We start from the raw sequence: 23,261 nt of genomic DNA, 5'->3' as shown, positions 1-23,261 counted from the left end.
TCTAATGACTACTAAAAATTAAATTATATAAACTTACAATTAAAAATTATGTTGAAAAGAATGGTATTAAATATTCAAAACTCATCACTTAATAATCAGGCTACATTTTATTACTATCTACATTCCCGATGTCATGCATGTCTATTGCACCTATACGTACAATTTGGCATCTCCTGTCAATGCCATACTTAGTGACCTCTGTGGCTTGAAACAGACCGGTGGGAGAATTTTTGCCACGGAAATCAGCAAATACTACAAACAAGCTTTTCTGGTGTTTTCACAGAGAGCTGACTGTTAACATTTACCAGCATGCCACTGACCAGGCTTATCAATGGCATTGGACAATCCGCTTCTGGATGAATGTATTCATATTTTATCCGAATTCTGATTGCATTCAAGTGCTTTATTCATGTTCATGTTAGTTCTTATAGAGAGTGTTCCTTTAGCCCAACACAAAGCTTCTGTTTTTCCAGTTCATTCCCAAGGCTTCTTTTTGGAATGTAGTATGCACACTTGTTGCTCTTGGAATGCCTGTCTTTTGCATTAGATTGATTTCAGCTACTCAACAGCTACAAAGGTCTTCAAACTTTTCAATGTTGGGTGATAGATTTGAGCAGATGAACTCCAGGGTCTCTTCAGCTTTGACCCTCTGTTCCATGATACAGGGAAAGGAAGCAGAATGCCCCCACTCTTGTGAGGGGGTCTAAAAACACTGGCAAATTGGCTCATTCATTCAGCACATATACATCAAGCATTTATTATATGCCATACTCCCTTCTGGGTACTGGTAATACAGAGGTGGAAAAAAGACAAAAACTGCTGCCATATGGAGCTTAAATTTTGGTATGGATTAACTGATATTAATTGTACTGTTGTCTACATGCCAGGCATGACCACTGACTAATGTACAATCCTCATAACCCTCCCATTTAAAGATGAAGAAACTAAGGCAAACTGAAGAGAAATAGCTTGACTAATGTCTCTGAGCTATGAAGACTTTGACATTCCAACCTCAACAATGCGACTGGACAGCCAACCAGCTCTCAACGTGTCTCCCCACCGTGTCTTATCAAGGCGAGGCTGTTTTTCTATGTGCAGGTTGCTTATAACATAATTGTTTATAGGTGAGCCGTTTTGTGCTATTCGATAACCAAGAGCAGTTCCGATGTTAATGAAGTAATTTACAGAAGCATCAAAGAATGGATGAAACAGTAAGGGAAATATAGAACATGCTATTAAAGAGGAGGTAGGCATGTACCTATTCCATGTAAAGGCTCTTTGAACCAGACACTTGTATTTTCCACTTATAGACAGGGAATCTACTAAAGGAGGTCAAGCAATTACCCAGTTAAGAAAGCAGCAGAGGGGCTTCCCTCTTGGCTCAGTGGTAAAGAATCCACTTGCCAAAGCAAGAGACACAGTTTGACTCTGGTCCAGAAAGATCCCACATGCCTCAAAGCCACTAAGCCTGGGAGCCACAACTATTGAGTCTGAACTCTAGAGCTTGGAAGCTCCAACTACTGAGCCCATGTGCCACAACTGTTGAAGCCCACGTGCCCCAGAGTCCCTGCTCTGCAACAAGAGAAAGCACTGCAATGAGAAAGACCACACACTCAACTAGAGAGTAACTCCCGCTCTCTAGTAACCAGAGTAACTAGAGAAAAGTCTGTGCACCATCGAAGACAAAGCATAGCCAATAAATAAATAAATAAAATTATTAAAAAAGAAAGCAGCAAAACTGGCATCCAAGTGTGGTCTATTTGGCTCTAAAGCCAGAGTCTCCCTCCTGTAACACCTGCCCACCCTCGCCCCCAGCTTTCACACTGTGCAATGGTTGTTAAACATGTTGTTATTATCATAATGACTGTAATGTTGCCTATAAGGAAACCATTTCACTCATGTTCAATTAAGCTAGTGTTACTCACAATTTGGAACATCATTAAGAATGCCATTCAATATGCAAGACAATGCCAGTGGAATAAATAGGCATGATGCAGATGAAGTTGACCTGTGTAGCTCAGAGAATCTTTTGGCTTCTCTGAACAGTTGGCCAAGGAGCAACATTCTGGCAGTAAAATATAACCACAGGACCAATGTTTTTGGCCACATGAAATGAGCCAGATGGAACCAGATGAAGCAAAAACCCAGGAAGAGGACAGAAGCACATAAATTCACTGATTAGTTTCCTTTTTTCTTTCATAAGAAACATATCTGCTTAATACTACTTTAAGCCAACCTCAATTAGGTTAGAAGACTGTTCAGATATTATTTGGTAACTTTATATTTTGGTCAATCATTATACCCTGTTATACACCAGATTACAAGGTGTTCTTTAGAGGAAGGCTCTAAGTTCAGTCAATGAGGCTGGTTAAGTCCATCAGAATGTCACCTCTTATCATGGAACTTCTGTGTGGCAATGAGAAGATCTGATCAAGAAATGGGAAGTGAGAAAGTGACTAGAAGTCGAGCCTCTGGGACAGGGTTCAAACTTGGGCATGTTCCCTAAACTCTCTCTGCCTAGTTTCATCATCTGTAAGGTAAATACAGTGCAAGTCCTCCTTGTGGGGTTGTTTTGTAGGATGAAATAAGATAATGTATTTGGAGAGTGTGGGAAACACTATCTGGCACATACTAAATCCCCAATACAACTTAGATTCTATTATTATTACTCTGGACTTCTGACCACATGTGGGTTATATAGCCACTGGTCCCTAAACCTCCCATTTTCCTCTCATTTGGTGGTAATTATACCCCTACTCTTCAGTTCAGTCACTCAGTCGTGTCCGACTCTTTGCGACCCCATGGACTGCAGCATGCCGGTCTTCCCTGTCCATCACCAACTCCTGGAGTTTGCTCAAACTCATGTCCATCGAGTCAGTGATGCCATCCACCCATCTTATCCTCTGTCGTCCCCTTCTCCTCCTGCCTTCAATCTTTCCCAGCATCAGGTTCTTCTCCAGTGAATCAGCTCTTCACATCAGATGGCCAAAGTATTGGAGTTGCAGCTTCAGCATCAGTCCTTCCAATGAATATTCAGGACTGATTTCCTTTAGGATGGACTGGTTTGCTGTCCTTGTAGTCCAAGGGACTCTCAAGAGTCTTCTCCAACACCACAGTTCAAAAGCGTCAATTCCTCAGTGCTCAGCTTTCTCTATAGTCCAACCCTCACATCCATACATGATTACTGGAAAAACCATAGCTTTGACTAGACAGACATTTGTTGGCAAAGTAATGTCTCTGTTTTTTACTATGTTGTCTAGGTATGTCATAGCTTTTCTTCCAAGGACCAAGCATCTTCGAATTTCATGGCTGCAGTCACCATACGCAGTGACTTTGGATACCCAAAAAATAAAGTCTTTCACTGTTTCCATTGTTTCCCCATCTATTTGCCATGAAGTGATGGGACCAGATGCCATGATCTTAGTTTTCTGAATGTTGAGTTTTAAGCCAACTTTTTCACTCTCCTCTTTCACTTTCATCAAGAGGCTCTTTAGTTCTTCTTCGCTTTCTGCCATAAGGGTGCTGTCATCTGCATATCTGAGGTTATTGACATTTCTCCCGGCAATCTTGATTCCAGCTTGTGCTTCATCTAGCCCAGCTTTTTGCATGCAGTACTCTGCATATAAGTTCAATAAGCAGAGTGATAATGTATGGCCTTGACATACTCCTTTCCCAATTTGGAACCTGTCTGTTGTTCCATGTCCAGTTCTAACTGTTGCTTCCTGACTTACATACAGATTTCTCAGGAGGCAGGTCAGGTGGTCTGGTATTCCCATCACTCAGAATTTTCCACAGTTTGTTGTGATCCACACAGTCAAAGGCTTTGGCCTAGTGAATAAAGAAGAAGTAGATGTTTTTCTTGAACTCTCTTGCTTTTTCGATGATCCAATGGATGTTGGCAATTTGATCTCTGGTTCCTCTGTCTTTTCTAAATCAAGCTTGAACGTCTGAAGTTCATGGTTCACATACTGTTGAAGCCTGACTTGGAGAATTTTGAGCATTACTTTGCTAGCGTGTGAGATGAGTGCAATTGTGTGGTCATTTGAATATTCTTTGGCATTACTTTTCTTTGGGATTGGAATGAAAACTGACCTTTTCCAGTCCTGTGGCCACTGCTGAGTTTTCCAAATTTGCTGGCATATTGAGTGCATCACTTTAACAGCATCATCTTTGAGGATTTGAAACAGGTCAACTGTTTTATCCTAAAAATTGAATGAGATGAAGCATGGAACAGAACACTAAAAAGAGCAGATAGTAACATCTGTTACATTTGAAAAGCTTTAATTTTTTTTTTTTATGCCACAGAATAGGAGGTACTAATGTGAAACTTGGAAAGTTACATCTCAGCTTACTGATTTGTTGGCAGGACTCATTTCTTTAAGACTTGGGCTCTAGCCATCATTTTCTAGTGAGCAAATTCAGTTCAGTTACTCAGTCGTGTCCGACTCTTTGTGACCCCATGAAGTGCAGCACGCAAGGCCTCCCTGTCCATCACCAATGCCCAGAGTTTACTCAAACTCATGTCCATCGATTTGGTGATGCCATCCAGCCATCTCATCCTCTGTCGTCCCCTTCTCCTCCTGCTTCCAATCCCTCCCAGCATCAGGGTCTTTTCCAATGAGTCAACTCTTCACATGAGGTAGCCAAAGCACTGGAGTTTCAGTTTTAGCATCAGTCCTTCCAAAGAACACCCAGGACTGATCTCCTTTAGGACGGACTCCTTGCAGTCCAAGGGACTCTCAAGAGTCTTCTCCAACACCACAGTTCAAAAGCATCAATTCTTCAGCGCTCAGCTTTCTTCACAGTCCAACTCTCACATCCATACATGACCACTGGAAAAACCATGGCCTTGACTAGATGGACCCATAGGCACCTCATAAAAAATGTTCCTTTTAACATTCCTTTTTGAAAAGACAAAGTTCTGTGATTTGTTCAGATTGGAAGATAAGACCATCTCTAAAAGAGTAACTTTCTAGAAAAAGAGAAACTCAAGTTTCTGTGAATGTTACTATAATTTTAAACAATAACATTTTTAAAAAACAAAAGGTCCCAGAGTTCCCTTGGGGAATTGTCAGAGTCCTCCAACCTGCTAAGTCCTAGCTCTTTGTTCTTTCTTGGCTTCCAAGATAATTTTCTTCCCAGTTTTTGAGGTACTACATTTAAACTACATTTAAACACGAGTCCACTCACTGATACCACTTTCTCAAATCCAAGGGAAGCACGTCATTCCCTTCTCTCCCTCCTCTAAAGCAGACACGAGAGGTGTGGCTCTCATTCTAGGGCCACAGAGGAAAATCAGTCTCTTTAGAACGTAATCCTCTTTTCCTGTCTCTCTCTTTTTCTGCATCAAATCAAATTTAGCTTAATAAGTTATACGTTAATTATGTCTGGCTTTCTCTAAAAGTATCCACAAAAGGCAAGAACTCATCACTGTTGAAGAACAACTTTCAAATCTATTTCAAACACTGAGGTACTGCCCAAGGTTGTGCTTCGCAGGGATCAACACTCATCAAATACGTATGATTTATGGTTACTTTAAAAAATCAGACTCTTTAAGGACCTGGCTTTCCTTCAGCCCGAATGCCACAGGGAGTGAAAACAATACCAGAGACAAATATTCCAGCTTAACATTTGAGTATTACCAGTGTCATGCATAATATCCATTCCATCTTTCAAAGGAAAAGAAAAAACCCTCTACTGGACACATGTAGAATTTTACAGACTATAAAATTATGTTTATTAAAGCAAAAAAACTTGTAAACGAGAAATTCAACCAAGAAATCTTGGCTAACGTCTCATTATGTCAGTTGCTTCAATAGTAGAATTACCTCAAAGGTCAAGATAAGTTTAAATTACTTCCCTGCTTTAAAGATCTCATAGATTAAAAAAGAAATGAAGAAATACAAAAGCTCGGTTGCAAAACCGTGGGGTATTTCAAATGTTTACCTCAAATAGCTTAATACTTTTGACTCCAGGGAAGCTATGCAATGAAACTGCCATTCAGAAGATAAATGTAGAATTTAAACGTGTGGGTGTATGTCTATGTGTGTGTGTGTGTGTGTGCATGTACATATGCATAAATATTGTGACTCGTGAATTTGAGTTGATGTGGTCTGATAAAAGTTTAAAGCTATACAATAAACATTTTCCCCCACTGTTGTCAGCACACTGCTGTGACTGAATGTTTACTCTTGTTTTTAGTACTAAGAGACCTCCGAAAATGTGAGTTCAGAGTGTCCAACTGCTGTCTTAGCTTTTTAACTTTCCACTGAACTCTTGGCCTGTGATAGGTCCTGATCATATCTGCAAGTTGATTTTCCACATAGAAATCCAACTCTCTTAGTTGAGTAATATCAACTAAGAGAGTGTAGGTAGCAAGATGTTTCATCAAATATGCATTAATGGTATTCCCCCTGCATGGAAAGGAGCCTCTGAACTCAAGGAAATTTTAATCCAAATGGATAGAGAAAATAGGACCCACAGAACAGTGAAGAGAGTACATATAAACAATTAATATTATTTGGTAAATTAACAATCAAATTAAAAGCAAATGAATAAGCAACAGAGTCTCTCAAGTTTCAAAAGAGACTGGTCCTTAATGGCTTTTCAGGGTGTCATTCTCACCTCTTAAACTTGTTATGAAAGAAGGTTAGAACTACAAACTCAGGGCATTTAAATATACAGAAAACTCATCCTTAGACATACCAGTGCTTGTTCTATTTTGGAAAGGATAAAACTGACAAGAAAAATGAAAATATCTTTGGCAGACCAAGAAGGCAAGTTTCATAATATATCTGCAGATCACACAGGAGAGTTTAAACTCTACATTTCTCAAGATTTCTGAAATCCTTTAGACAAACATGCTATTTCTTTTACCCTACCCAGCAGTTAGATATGCATGATATTTGGAAATTTGTTATCAGATTTCAATGATAAGGAGTTTCTAGAAGCCACTATCTATTGGAAATATGCACAGTAATGCTTACAAATCTTAAATAAGCATACAACTTAGCAGATAAGAAGCATGAGATGCAAATAATAAGCATGAGAAGTGAATTCAGTAGAATATAAAGCATATAGTAGGCATATAATTTCTAACTTTGAATCATTCTTAACTGTAACAAATTAACATAATTAATAAAAATAAATGATGTTTATTCTGTTTTGAAGTAGAAGTACTAACGGCAGTACATCTAGAAGTAAGGAAGTACTACTTAAACCTTTAACTTCCATCTTTTATTTATCCCTTGTCAAAGTTTGCTTATTCTTTGTTACTAGGGAAGATTATAATTTGAGTCTTTTTGATTTCTTAGTTTCCTAAAAAATTCCAAGGACACCATCTTTAATACTGTCTAAAACAAATAAACAATTCTTGTGGATTATTTTAATCTAAACTTTGAATGTGTTTATGCAAGTAAATCCGAACACATTTGAATCCAAATTTAATGCATAATTCTATGCCTGGTGGTTTCCAGGTATGTTACATTTTGTCTAAAGAAATTCTTGAAATTTTGCTTAAGATTTCACCTCTATTTGCTACTGGTGAAATAGCTTGCAATGCTACAGACTAACCAATCAGAACCACAAAATGTGTGAAGGGTCAATCTTTTCTTTGTAAACATCTAGAATACTGAAGCAAAAAGGAAATCAAAGATTTTTCTCAATGTCTTCTTTTTCTTTCCAAATTATTTGGTTAAAATAAGCCTAACTTGGATGTAAAGCAAACATGTCACTGACAATTTATTTAAGTCTTGAGCTCAAGATTTTTCATATATTTCTACAGAAATCTTTGGACATAACAGATTAAGAACATATTTCCTTCTATTTTGTGGTATCTAATTCCCGTTGGCAAAATTAAAACTCCAAACTACTATCTAGACCATAGAGATAATTTCTACTTTTCCATGTGAATAGGACCTCAAACACTTATACATACACAGAAGTGTTTTGTTGTTGTTTGTTTGCTTCTTGAACCAAACAAGAACCCTTCCCTGCTATTTCAAGGGTTAACCGAAAGTTAGTACTACAGAATCTGGCTATGTTACTTCCATTAAGTGGGCTAACACACTTGTTTTCCAGATGCCAGCCACGGGGATGCTTTTCTAAGTTTACCATTTAACTCTCAAAATCAGCTTTTACAGTTAGTCAATTTCCTTCTGCTTCTGGGGGTTCCCAAATAGCCTCAGCTCTGTTAAGGTTCTCATCTTCACAGTTCCTATTCTGTATACTGCCCATTTATCCTGCCAATTGAAGGCAATCTAGGAAACAGAAGTTAAACAGATCAATACAGGGCACGAGACTTCTTTGCAGGGGGCCTAGGGCGACAGAGGCTGATGAAAAAAATTGATCCCAGCCACAAAAAGGAAAGAACAATACCTGTAAGACTTTGAGAATCGTGATCTTGACTTGACTCTTGTGGACAGTGCTGGCACTGAGGCTCCCCGAGGGTCCCACACAAAAGCCATGTGTGAAGGAGGTGCCGGGGTTGCTGGAGACAGAGGCAAGTCAGAGTGGGTGCAGATCCCTGGGGCAGGGGGGCCCCTGGAGGAGCAGTAGGCACTTGTGGCCAAGGGCAGGCATTTCCTCTGAGCCTGCTCTGGGCTGCCAGCGAGGTGGCAGGTGGCTGAAGCACAGCTAGAAGAGATGGCCGGGACTTCCTGCCTCATGACACTTGCCCTTTGCGACACAGCTTGCTTCACTCCGACTTCATCTCATTAATAACATGAGAAACGCTCCCTTGAAAATTTGTTTTTAAATATAGCCCTGATTAAACAGCACAGTCACATGCCACTCCTGGAAAGCACCACACACACAAGCGTACACACACACACACACACACACACACACACACACATACGGGCATGACTGAAGTGGGTAAGCCTTTATATCAAGTGTGAAGTTTAGGGAAAAAGAAAGGAAACAAAGGCCTTTGTTTGTTTTTTTTTTTCAAGTTAATACATGCCCATGACTGGGAAATTCGACACAGATTTACTAATTTTCACACAACTAGCTGCCAGATGTCATGTTTCTTATTTCAACTTCTCTTAGAAACAGGGATGAACAGTTATTAGTAAACCCTCCACAAGGAATTAACAGTCTCTAAATACCAGGGCCTCCCTGCAAGTCAGCTTGAGAAGAAAACAGGCAGATCACTTTCAACACTTCTGGCAGCTTTTCCCTCAAGGAGATACTGCGTCACCTTGGAGAGTGAAGTGTAACGCATGACTTTGACGGTAACAAAGATCAATTTTCTTCTTCGTTTTCTGTTCCCTAGAAATATTTCTTAACTCTATGATAAGTCCCTTAAAACAATCTTCTTTCAAGTTAAACAAATGATGAAAAGCCATACAGAGCCCTTCACACATTTTACGAGTCCAGCACATCTCGGTGAGGCATCTATTTGAAGACAGTGTGCTCCAGGAGTCCCAGGGACCCAGTACCATCATGGCTCCTTACCACCAGTGCTATTTAATGTTAACAATGCTGCGTGATTCCATCAGTCCCTGTCTAAACATTGCCCTGCTGGTGACCTCAACTGTAAACCAAGGCAGAACTCCACTTCTCCAGGATAAGATTAGAGAGGTTTGGAATGCCCAGCAGTGATTTAACCCCCTCTGGACTGGGCAAAACTGACCAACAGTTGTGTTTGGTGATCACCACCACTTTGGCCAAATTTTGAGACCCCCCTGAGAGCCCAATCTATCTCATATACCCAAGGGGTCCAAAGTATTCTCACAGTTTTGGTAAAAGCTCAAGTCAGTCAACATGACACTTTTTTTTCATGATGGCATCCAGCACATCAGGGGTTCCTGAGAACACAGGTTTCAAATCAGCCTTGGGGATGAGTAATAGAACGTGCTTTTATGGTTTCACCTCTTTGTTATCTGACGGATGGGTTAAAAGAGTGGGTGAGTGATAGCTGACTGAACAGCAGCGACCTCGGAGGAGCCAAGAGTTCAAAAACAAACATATTCTCTCTGAAATCAACTAGCAGGATTTTAATGCTTCACAAACTACATCTTTTTTTGCCTTTGTATTTGGATCCTCATTTCACAAGAGCAATATGAGTGGTCATCTTGGTGGTAGTCTTTGAAAGGATTGAGAAGGAGCCCATACTTACACCGGTCTGCATTTCTTGGTGTGTTAAATTCCACTATTAGCACGTCACTCCATTATTCTATTAAATTTCCATGTCAGGAAAGCTCTTGGGAAATGCAAACATTTCTGGCAGAGTTGACACAGAGCTGAACAACTTGGTCTGTAGTGGAATGGCTTCATCCAAGACTGAAGCCAGACAGTGGAAAAAAAAAAATTGGGCGTCTGGGTGAGGAGGGTGGATGTCGCTGAAAACTGGTGAGGGGTGGAATGGCATGAAGGGAGAGAAGAGGGTAGACAAAGAACAAACAAGAGAACAGGAGGGAAGGTACTGGCAAAGATTTACTTTTGTACTTTCCATGCAATACAAAGATCTCATTTTATTCAGTGGCATTTCAAATTTTGTAGATCAAAAAGTGTTACTGGTTTTTAACAATGAAGGCTACAGTCCATAAACACAACATTGGGGGCAGAAAAATATCATTTTCATTGTTATTCCAAATGCATTTGTCATGGAAAGATGGACCCTATCTTCCCATTCAGGCTAAAGTCAGCAACAGGCAGGTATTTTGACTAAAACTTGTTTTTGTCCACTCTAATTTACTTTTGAAAAGAATGTTCTGTTAATTGATATCTAGCTGATAAAATACATGGGGATAATAATAATGCACGATGGAGGTATTACAGAATGTTTACGTTTTTCTGCAAGAAATGTATACTGAAGAGATGCAAAGTTGTCTTTTTCATTATCACCCAAAGATTTCCTCCCGCCCTCCGCTTCTTGAAAGCAGACATCTGGAAAAGTTAAACATGATCAAAACAACAGAACTATGAATGTGAAATGATGACCGGGAAAATGGAAACTTGGATCCTTTTTTTCCTAATGCGAAATTAGATGAAGTTACAAGGAGTATCTGCCAGTGTTGATGCTATTTTTCTCCTTAAATAATTACTCAAACACCTCCATCTAATTTCTCCTGTATAGCTAGGCATAATCTCTGTTAGGTGACCAGGTCTCAGCAAAGTCACAGAAATACACTGTTTACTTCTGAGATTAATAATGAGCAAACTTAAGTTTTAACTTTGATTTTAATGCTTTAAGTATAACCATTAATATCATTTTCCAGGACTAGCTAGTATTTCACAGAACTTCACAAACATGAGAATTTAGGCAATCGGAAACAATATAAAGGTTAAATAAAATATTTGCTAGGATGAATCTTTGCTGTCATTTATCTTTCAAGCAGCTGTTTTCCCTGGAAAAGGAAATGGCAACCCACTCCAGTATTCTTGCCTGGAGAATCCCATGGACAGAGGAGCCTGGTAGGCTACAGTCCATGGAGTCACAAAGAGTCAGACACAACTCAGCAACTTCACTCACTCACAGCTGTTTATAAATTTCCCTTCTCGTGTACTAAACGGTAGAGAAAGAAATGAAATAGAAATCTTGTGAATATTTTAATTTCTGTCCTATTAGTAAGCATTTATTTTCCAGAAGTTTCAGGAAAAGCATGATTGAATTTCAAGGAGAAATGTTTCATCTCTAAGACAAACTCTTCTTTTGCAAGTTGGAAATTAAACTTACATCCCAGGGAAAACCAGATTCTTTAATCTAAACTTTGCTTTCACCCAGGTGTTATTCACTTCATTCTTAACCTCCCTAAAATCGCAAGAAAATGCCCATCTCCTGCCAGTAATGTAGCTTTTATGTTTTGCGGACCTCTAAATAAGGAACCTTTGCCCCTTGAACATTTCTGCAATTTTGGTTTGATTCCAGATGTTAAAATGGCAAATTTAAGGCTTGATGTTTGATACAAATTCAGAATTTCCTTTATAGGAGATAGCTTGTTGTTGTTTCTTTGTCGCTAAGTCATGTCCCACTCTTGTGTGACCCCATGGACTACAGCCTGTTAAACTCTTTTGTCCATGGGATTTCCCAGGTAAGAATACTGGAATGGGTTGCCATTTCCTTCTCTAGGGGATCTTCCTGACCCAGGGATTGAACTTGCATCTCCTGCATTGGCAGGCAGATTCTTCATGGCTGAGTCACCAGGGAAGCCCATAGGAGATAGTTACTATGAATCAATTTTGAAAATCCTAAATTTAAAAGTAGGAGAATTTAAATATAATCACATAGCACTTACTTACACACCAAGTCACTATTGGAGAGGTGGAAGGGGAAGGTTTAAGCTAAACTTCAGAGACACCAAGAGTTACATTAGTGGGGCTGTATGATGTTGAAATACTCTGCCGCAGGAAACCAGAGCAGACGGAGATATGGGTTCAAGATAATGCTGTATTTTGAAATAGTTGCTGGTTGCAAACTCAAAGGCAGCAGAGTTTAATGTGGAAGCAAACAGCTTCATTTTCATGTTATCATTTATCTCTGATAATAGTTTCATTATAACAATTCTATTTTCAGGGTGATCTGTTGCAAAAGAGTATGCAGAAAGGAAATTTAACAACTGGATTTAACACACTTCTGAAAACCTATTCATTCAGTATAAGTAATTTTGGTTTAAATAAGGCTTATTACATTAATACACTATCGTGATCAACTATCACTTATTATTCCAAATGGAAATGCTGAAAAATTATACTAACATTTTCTTTGAATTGCTTTCAAATAGTCATTCTAAATCTTATATGCATCTACTTGATTCAGAGGTCAATCATTCCATGTTCTGAAAGAAAGGAAACTGTTCTGAAAGTTTTTTTATGAGCTGTAATACAGTGGAGTGCTAACAGAATTGAGGGTAACCCATAGTCTTAAGAGCATTAAGAAAGCATATGCTACATTTTAAGCAGCTCCAGATGTACCCTTTATTCATACATGCTCCAGGGCACAAGTGGAAATAAAATGTAATTAAATAGCTAAAATTATTATTAATTAATTTTGTTAAAGAAGTTTTTAAAGCCTTAAAAATATGTATAGTTGATTTACAGTGTCTTGCTAGTTTCAGTTATACATATGCATACATCCTTTTTAAATACTTCTTTCCATTATGATTTATCACAGGATACTGAATACAGTTTCCTGTGCTAGGCACTAGGACCTTGTTTATCCACTCTCTATATATAGTTTTCTTCCGCTAAGCTCAAACTCTCAATTCATGCTCTCCCATTCTTCCTCCCCCTTGGCGGTCACCAGCCTGTTCTCTAAGCTTGTGAGATTGTTTCTGTTTTATAGATAGGCTCATTTGTGTCATATTTTAGATCCCACGTATGAGTGATATCACATGATGCTTTGTCTGTCTGACTTACTCCACTCAGTGTGATAATCTCTAGGTTCCATCCATGTTGCTGCAAACTGCATTATTTCATTCTTCCTCGTGGCTGAGTAGTAGTCCATCGTATATATGTATCACATCTTCTTTGTCCATTCATCTGTCAATGGACATTCCGGCTGTCTCCAGGTCTTAGCTATTGTGGATAGTGCTGCTGTGAATATAGGGGTGCATGTATCTTTTTCAATTATAGCTTTGTCTGGATATATGCCCAGGAGTGGGATTACTGGAGCATATGGTGATTCTATCTTTAGTTTTTTGAGGACCCTCCAAATTGTTTCCCATAGTGGGGGCACCAACGTACAATCCCACAAACAGTATAGGAGAGTTTGCTTTTTCTCCAGATTCTCTCTAGAACTTGCCATTTGAAAATAGCTAAAATTATTAAGAGAGAGAATAAAATAAATGGCAAGATGCACGATTAAATATAAAATAAAGATAAGACTAAATTTTGAATCAAAATACTTTGTTAAACACTCAAGTTTTCTATCTACATATTTTAGGAATGTTTTATCAATTTGGAAGACAATTAGGTCAAGCCCTTTCTATATAATGAGGCTCTGAGTTCTTTCTAAACACTTGGGTAAATGGGGGGTGAGAGGAAAAAATAGGGAGGAAGAAATAAGAGGGAAGGGAAAGACGTTTTATGTTTCTTAAGTGCCTAGTAAGTAACTAACAAAGTCTTAGGAGGGTTTTCGTATTTTTTTTTAAGTAATTAACAGGAAATACTTCTAAAGTCAAATGCTTCAAAAATTTGAAATTAACAAAGGCTAATCACTTGAAATAAAGAACTAAGCATTATGTTTTTAAATGTGTGCAAAATCTTCTGGGGTCAGTAAGTGTTTGTCTAAATTTCTGTATATGACAATTCTGAGTCAGAAAATTTTTCTTTTCAGTATTGTACTCCTGATTGCAGACTGAAAAAAAAAAAAAAAAAAAAAAAGCCCTGCTTAGTTATTGACAGGTGAGTGCAAGGGTGGATACAGAACTTCAATCTTGAAAGTCACTTCCTCCAGGAAGACTTCCCTGCTTTCCCAGACTAAGGGATGTCTCCATAGCACTTTCTGCACTTCCTCTTTGTCACTATCAGTACATCTGTAGTTACTTTTTCAATGACTGGCTTCCCTGACTGACCCAAACATCATGAGGACATAAACTCTGCTCTCCTACTGCATCCCTAGTATATAGAAAACTAAACAAGTCACAATAACTCTGTTTAATAAGTAAATCAATCATCTCAGGACTTCTTGAAAATAAGATGCATCACCTATATTATATTCTTTTATGTTCCTAAACAGGAGCAAAAAAAAATTTTGCCATGGGTAATTTAGGTGGGATTTATCTATTTTCTCTTCCCTTAGATGTACCTTCTGACAAAGCCACACTTGTAGCAATCAATCAAAATAAAATAAAACGAATATTCAACCTAAAAAAATGGATACAAATGAACTCATTTACAAAACAGAAATAGAGTCACAGATGTAGAAAACAAACTTATGATTACCAAGGGGGAAAGGGAGGGAGAGATAAATTGAGAGAGAGAGATTGAAGTATATTCACTACTATATATAAAATGGGCTAATGAAGGACCTACAGTACAGCACAGGGAATTCTACTCAGTCCTCTGTAATAATCTATATGAGAAAAGAATATAAGAAGGAGGGAAGTCCGTATAACTGATTCACTTTGCCACACAGCAGAAACTAACACAACATTGTAAATCAATTATACTTCAATAAAAATGAATTAAAAAAAATAAAACAACAAAATCAGAAAAACACTGTTACTGTTATGACCAAATGAATACAAGCCTGTTCCCAGAATTTTTTTTTTTTTTTTTTTTGATGAAACACCACTGGGCAAGTATTCAGGGCAGCCCTAGTAGGGGGAATTAGAGCCACAGTTACGCTACAAACTTGCCATATGACCTTGAGCACTGTTGCCTGATCTTGTGAATTCAGTGTCTTATCCAAATGAGAATCACTGAAAAAACTTTTTAAGATGAATGAATAGAATAATCTACAAAAAAGCTTTTGGAAAACGCCACCCCAAATTTTAGGAATTGCTACTAATGTCAGTAAATGTTTTCGAGAACAAGAAAACTATTTTTCTTACTGTTAGAAACACTTACAGTTTTAAGAATTGTCCTCTAAAATGGTCACTATATGGTCATAGTAAGTTGGCGTATCATTTAACCAGTTACAGAAGATATCAATCTTCAGCTTTGATGGTCCTTTTCTCCTCCCTTATTTGAAATGTTTTTTCCTGTGTGCAAGGACAGAATATCTGGCATGTTTTAAAGATTAATCCTATAGCAAAATTTTAATATTTTATTTGCAAATTAAAAATCTTCTATTGCTTCTATTTAAAAACACTAAAAAAAAAAAAAAATAAGTATCAAAGGATTCTACCAAAGTTAGCTGATGGAATTTTTCTCAATTGTTCAAAATCCTGGCCTTCACCTAAATATAGAAACATGACTATTTATTTTTTGAAAACTTATGGGGTCCTGAAGACAGGTTGTTTAATTGGAAAAGCATTCACAGTACTGATTCCAACTCACGCTGCTCTCCTTGTTGACCACGCACCAAATAAGGGCAGAAATGGCCTCTTTCAGTTTTTTAGAACTATGTTAACAGACAAGAAAAGCAGTGATGGAATTACCAGGCTGAGGAACAAAACTGCTCCCTTGGGAGAAAGAAAAAAGACCCCAAATACCATGGATCCCTAAATAATAACAACCTCATGATTTCAACTTTGGCACTGGGACTTTTTTCCATGACACTATTCAATATCTCTCTAAATCTGGATGTCCATTTATTGGAGCCAATATGCATAAACTCTCCCATTTCTGGGCACTTACTGCTGATATATCATTCCCAGAACCCCTTCTTCAGCCTGACACTCTCTAAGTATTGACTGATTCTGTGAAGCAAATGTCATCACAAGGCTGGGGTTCTTTTTTTTTTAATTCTTTATTTTACTATGACAATGGTGGTGGTTTTTAGTTACTAAATTGTGTCTAACTCTTGCAATCCCATGGACTGTAGCCCACCAGGCTCTTATTTCCATGAGATTTGCCAGGCAAGAATACTGGAGGCCTGGTGGGGTTTAGTCAAGACTTGAGAAGTGACACTATTAATATAATGTCAGTGTTTGTAGCACTGTGTATTGTTCTGGATTTTCTTTCTGTATAGTTTAAACAGAAAAGAAATGAAAACACTTTTCAGTCCATCCAACCAATGCTAGCAGTTCATTAGGAGCTAAAACTGAAACCTGGGTGTTTGAGTAACAGTGAAAGAAAACAGTATATTTTTGTTATTTGTTTTATAACCGGATGCATACAATTTAAGGCACCACTTTCTAGCTATCCCTCAAAAACCACCTAAGACATTCATAACAGACATGTGCACAATCAGGCCATTCACATGGCAAATATAGCAGGTTCTTCCTTCCCTCCCTTCTTCCCCTTTCTCTTTCTGCCCTTCCATCCCCTCATAAGTATATATTAAGCATCTACTGTGTGCCAGGTGCCAGGCCAGATGCACACTGGTGATGGATGGTGAACACAATTATGCCCAAACAGAGCATGAACAAACAGAAGACTGATCCTCAAGGCTTAGAAGAAACTGGACGGGGCTTACGTTTTGAAAAAGTATCAGGGTAGTAGGAAGAGAACAGGTATAAAATATTTATAGAGATGAATAATGACATGAGCTCTTATTTATGAAAAATGTATATAATTAAGGAGAAAGTGAGTTTTCAGATGATCAACACTAAAAACAAATCTAATAATGTAATTTTGGTGAAATACCTTTCAAAGCACCCAGTCCAGGGGAAATATTGCTCCTCTGACAGTCTAGTCTTAATATTATCTCAAACTGGGAAGGGTGCAGGAGAGAGACATTTATAAATAATTTCTTATTTCATACTTAGTGTAGCGCGTGGGTGTAACTCAGTGGTAAGCAGCTAAGGATATAAAGGAAAAATGGTCCCTCTTTATACAGGCTTGAGACTGGGAAAACATCTCACCTCATAAAAACATCTCTGTAACCTCTTGCGGTTAGTGTTTTCTCAATCAAATATATCAATATTGCTCACAACATTAAAACTGACTGTTCCTTGGCATTTCTCTTTTACAGAAAATAGAATGCCATAAACAGGGCAATCAGCTCTGGAATATTCCAGAATAAGCTGATTACAGATTTCTAAAACACAAACTTGAGGAGACATATAAACCTTGTTTCAGAAAAATTGCAGAATATGTTTTTTGCCATATCAAAAAATATATTTTTTTTTCCAAAATCATACTATGAAAAATTTTAAAAATTCAGAAAAGTTGAAAGAATTTTATAGTAAACATCTGTGAAGACACCACTTAGGTTCTGACAGTAACATTTAAAAGCTGTTTCTTTAATAAAGGTGATTATCATACTGGACTAGAGCAATGAGAACAGCACTGTTATAATGAGATGCATCTGACAAATTACGTATGGCTTTGTACCTGATGTTGAACTCAACGCTGAGGTCTCTGTGCTTTCATATTGAGTCTGTTTTAAAGGATGAACTCTGTGGGAGAAAGGCAATGTGTTTTTCCTATTCAATGACTATATCATAAGAAATTTGAATTCCTGAACCTTACTACAAAAGTAAACAAATGATTGCAAAGTAAAGGTTGAAGACTTGCTACAGGATTATGAATTATCAAAATAAATATCCATTTAAGTGATAAAAACTGTCAATCATGAGGTTGCATACACCTTCAGTCCTAGGTAATATGTTTTCTGAATTGTTTCATACAGGCTAATTCCTAGTAAACTGTGAATTCTGTCAGATGATTGGATATTACACAGTTACTGATATTGTACAAAATATCCTATAATATCTATGAAATCAGAGGAGCTGTTCAATACATGGGAACTTTGGTTTTTCTCTGGATTTTTTGTTTCCTTATATTTTTAAATGAATATTGTATCAATGCATCAATCTTAGGCCTAAATTGTTATGGGCAAAAAAGAGGCTCTGTTTTGTAAAAAAAAAAAAAGGAAAAATAATTCTAATATCAATGAATCTATTTTCACCTACTATTTCTGATATGTCTGCAGAAAAAGCTTGCTACCTTCTCAGGAATTTGAGATGCAGGTCAAGGTCAAATGACATCATAAAAGTGACAAAGGAAACCTTAGTCTCCATGAAACCAAAGACTCATACGAATAATTACCAAACATTCTCTGTTCATCTTTGGAGTTGGATACTTGAAAAGAATCCAATCAGAAGTAAGTGCTGTAGCGTCATCTGAGAAGCCTTGGCTCTCAGGTATTCCAAGGACTGTGGAGCCTCTCAGATTCAGAGAAATGACTCTTTAGGTACATTTAAGGATATGTATTTGCAACTCTAGTACTAACTCATCACAGGGTTGAATGAAAATGGCAAATACAGCAAAAAAAAAACCCCACAAATGCATAGAGTGGCACTTTCAAGATCTTAGTGTCAACATTTTGTTAAAAGGGAATTATAAAGTTTGTGCTTGTATACACACACACACACACAATATGTACACACACAATGGAATATTATTCAGTCATGAGAAAGATGGTGATCCTGCCATTTGTGACAACATAGGTTTGCTCTGAGCACATTCTGTTAAGTGAAATAAGTCCGACAGAGAAAGGCAAATACTGTATGATATCACGCACATGTGGAATCCAAAGGAGTTGAACTCGCGAAAACAGAGAGTAAAATGGGGGTTATAGGGGCTGAGGGGTGGGGAACAAAGAAGATGTTACTTAAGGGTACAAGTTTGCAACTAGTAGCTAAAGAAATCCTGGTGTTCTGACGCACAGTACAATGATTATAAACAATATTATACGATAAACATCAAACTTTCTAAGAGACTAGATCTTAACTATTCCCATCACAGAAAAGAAATAATAATTATATAACATGAAAAAAGGTACATTATAAGCTACTAATACTAGATAGACTCTAGTTTCTCATGAAAAGCATTTGTCAATTAATATAATTAATAAAAATGTACACCAAAATATTGACAAGGTTGTCTCTGGTTAGTAGGATGATAGGCTTTTTTGAACATTCTTTTCTGCAACGTTCAAACTGTCTACAGTGCATAGGGATTATTTTTTATAATTAGATAAAACTAAATGTGTGCTACTAAAATCCTTGAATACTCAAGTTTCTTTTTTTCCCACCAGGAGTGTTAGACTTTTAACTTGATTAAATTTCAACCAAAGGTCATGAATAAAAACTTTTGAATTCATGTTAAACATGTCTCATAGGTTACACATTGCTGAGATGTTAAAGGGTCAGAGAGAGAAGTACAGGGAAGCCAGAAAACACACACACCATTTAATGTCTATGATAATATGATTTAAAATCAAATTAGAAGCAGCATGATGTGGTCTGCAGCTATTTAACTAGAGAAGACAGAGCAGTCTGCCTCCTGGAGGTAAAAGAGCCCTGGCCAGAAAACAAGCAAAAAGAGAGAGAGACCAAGCTCTTCGTAGGTTTAGGGACCCAGCTCATGCCAGGGTACAAGATATTCTATGAAAAGAGCTAGATGTATGCATAGCTCCCCCTTGTGAAGAGAGGTTGTCAGGGCTCTTTTGCATTGCATTGTTTAGTCTCTAAGTCATGTCTGACTCTCTTGCAATCCCATGGACTGTAGCCTGCCAGACTCCTCTGTCCATGGGATTTCCCAGGCAAGAATACTTCTCCAGGGGATCTTTTTGACCCAGGGATCGAACCCGTGTTTCCTGCATTGCCAGGTGGATTCTTTACCACTGAGCCACAAGGGAAGCCCACCAGGACTGTGCCTTCATCCAAAGAGCCAAGAGCTTCAGTTAGACCTACAGGGCATTTGCTTAGCCTTCATCATCTGGGAACTGACTTCCTGTCTTTCCATACAGAGAGTGCATATGTGGTATCCCAGACTTGGTATCCTACTTCTCTACAATTAAATGTGTACATAAATATTCCACATGGTTGTGTTTCTTGACATTTAATGTTCCAAAAATAACCTCCCCAAGGTAGAAAAATCAGCACGCGTGTTCATCCCCATTACTTCACACACTTGCTCTCTTGCTCTAACGAATACTGTTCTTCCATCTGACAAAAGGCAACTGAATATTGAAAACTGAGGCTATGTTTAAAATCAAATATTGTCCATTCATCTTAAAAATAGAGAAGCACTTAATTACAAAATGTTAGTATGGTTCTGAGGACCATTTGGAAATATACTAGTCCCCTGAAACTTTACATGATAATGACTGATAAAAAATGCTATCCTTTCAGGCATGTGGGAATTAAGGACATTTTTTTCTATGCTTGGATTAGCTCTTAGAATAAAAACCTTATTGATGTAAATGATTCCACTGGTTTACATTATTACAATGATTTGGATAACTGCACAGCAGGAAACGTTAAATTCTGGATGCTTCCTGCAAAAAAACTGAAATTACTCTGGAAGGTGATACAATGTATGGCAAGAAGAGCTGTGTTTTATCTGATATACAGTCTCATTCAAAATGAGAGAAAATGATTTGTTTTCACACTCAGTTGAACAACTGATTGGAAGTATAGTCTCTGTTTTGCCTGTGATTGGCTCTCCTACCTAATTAATGAGGATCTCCATTATCTCTACTCACTTTCTTCCTCAAACTCATACAAAACATGTTTTTGAGCCAGGCAAGTGCATAGTATGGCTGAACATACACTAGTGTTAAAAAGGTATAAAAAAAGAACAGAATAATGTCATTTGCAGCAACATGGATTTAACTAGAGGCTATTACATTAAGTGTGAGTAGGTGAGAAAGAGAAAGACAAATACCATATCACTCATATGTGGAATCTAAAATATGACACAAATAAACCTATCCACAAAACAGAACCAGATTCACAGACATAGTGAACAGACTTACGGTTGCCAAGGGGGAGAGGAGGAGGGAGAGGGATGGACAGGGGGTTGGGGTTGCAAACTATTATGTTTAGAATGGATAAACAGCAAGGTCCTAATGTATACCACAGGGAACTATATTCAATATCCTGTGATTAAACCATAAGGAAACGGAATATATTTTTAAAAAAGAATGTATATAAAAAAGTAATGTCACAAACACACTGTTATATTTAAATGGATAACCAACAAGGACCTACCGTATAGCACATGGAGCCTGCACAGTGTTACGAGGCAGCCTGGATCGGAGAGGGGTTTGTGGGAGTATGGATACATGTATATATATGACTGAGTCCCTTGCTGTTCACATGAAACTATCACAACATTGTTAATCAACTATACTGCAATACAAAATACAATGTTAAAAAACAAAAAAGTAACAATACCAAAGAGTGGCTTGGCATGACCTTCCATAATCTCTAGTTTCTCTAAAGTGAAAGTGAAAGTCACTCAGCCGTGTCCGACTCATTGCCACCCCATGGACTGGAGTGGGTAGCTATTCCCTTCTTCAGGGGATCTTCCCAACCCAGGAATTGAACCCAGGTCTCCCACATTGCAGGTGGATTCTTTACCAGCTTAGCCACCAGGGAAGCCCAAGAATACTGGAGTGGGTAGCCGTTCTCTTCTCCAGGGGATCTTCCTCAGCCAGGGATCAAACCCAGGTCTCTAGCATTGCAGGCAGATTCTTTACCAGCGGAACTACCAAACCACCCCAAATAACGTAGAAAGGAAAAAGTAGAAAGGAAGAACAACATCCTTCTTATGCAAATGTAGATTCAAGACAAGCTCCCAAGACCCTCTTCTTTCCAGTCAAATTGTCATTACTCCTTGGGCTGCTGCTGCTGCTAAGTCGTGTCAGTCATGTCCGACTCTGCAACCCCATGGACTGCAGCCTACCAGGCTCCTCCGTCCATGGGATTCTCCAGGCAAGAGTACTGGAGTGGGTTGCCATTGTCTTCTCCCCTTGGGCTACTACTCTCTAGAAATTTTGCTGCAGCCTCTGTTAAAATCTCAGACTGTTCACTGCTGAGCACCATGTTCACATGGAAAAAAGAACATGAGGTAGAGAAGGAAGGAACAAATATATGTACGAACCAGCCCATACGTAGACCTTGTGACTTCACACGGGCTTGTCAAAGACTGACACCTCCCAGCTACAGCTCCACCCCTGACATTTTCCCTGTTTTCAAAATAGCATGTTTTCCCCCTTGTTGGACACTGACATTTGGATGTATAATAGTCTTAGGTTGAATTGCTCCCAGGCTGGCATGCTGCAGTCCACGGGGTCATGGAGGGTCAGACACGACTGAATGACTGAACTCAACTGAACTGAGAGATGCAGCAAAATCTTGGCACAGATACTTTATTTGGAGAGGTGGCAGGGAGGTAATTGTATGAAATTAGAGGTTGGGAAAGTGGGGCAGGGAGGGACAAGAATCAGTGACGTACACATCAGTGAGCAGGTGATCACGGTGAGCACATAGAAATCCAGCTTCTTGGGGACTGCTTTGAGTGACCGTACACACACGCCTCGGGCTCGTCCCACTGAAGCAAGCGGAATGTGTGGTGTGTAAGCATACTCTGTTCTTTAAATGTCTGAGGACAGACCTGGGAGTGCTTAGTCACAAGCCCTCTGGGCAGCCCACACACAGTCTAGCAAGCTCCTTTGAACAGAGAAAGTTCCCAGTTGCCCAGATGCGAAGTCCACGGAGCGCACAGGCTGTGTGTCACGGGTGCAGGCGGACTCTGGGGTGGGTCCTGGGGCGAGGGGGCAGGGCGTGAAGCCTCTGCCCACAAATACACCTCCCAGTGCCCACACTGAATTTTAGGTTCCCATTCCAGCACCTTACCACTAAATCAGTGTTTTCCTTGTCTTTCCTCAACTCGGCAAATGAAAATACAAGTTT

The 23,261-nt window shown here is 38.6% G+C and overlaps 1 protein-coding gene across 9 annotated transcripts in view; it reads right to left on the bottom strand.

Annotated features, from left to right (window-relative positions):
* The window catches only part of PDE4D (phosphodiesterase 4D, cAMP-specific), a 1,610,544-nt gene that overhangs the window by 374,009 nt on the left and 1,213,274 nt on the right, over positions 1 to 23,261 (bottom strand). The window contains exon 1 of one of the 9 annotated variants that reach the window (XM_010853470.1): positions 8,377 to 12,015. The exons of the other annotated variants lie outside the window; for them this stretch is intronic. Within the exon in view, the coding sequence (XP_010851772.1) occupies positions 8,377 to 8,666 (290 nt within the window). The 5' untranslated portion in view covers positions 8,667 to 12,015. Of the gene's footprint in view, positions 1 to 8,376; positions 12,016 to 23,261 lie in introns of those variants that run through there. 9 annotated transcript variants of the gene reach the window in all.

The sequence above is a fragment of the Bison bison genome, unplaced genomic scaffold (genome assembly GCF_000754665.1).
Source record: "Bison bison bison isolate TAMUID 2011002044 unplaced genomic scaffold, Bison_UMD1.0 scf7180017864328, whole genome shotgun sequence".
Lineage (NCBI taxonomy): Eukaryota > Metazoa > Chordata > Mammalia > Artiodactyla > Bovidae > Bison > Bison bison.
Note: the sequence above shows the minus strand (reverse complement) of the source record. Positions and strands in the feature narration are given on the sequence as shown.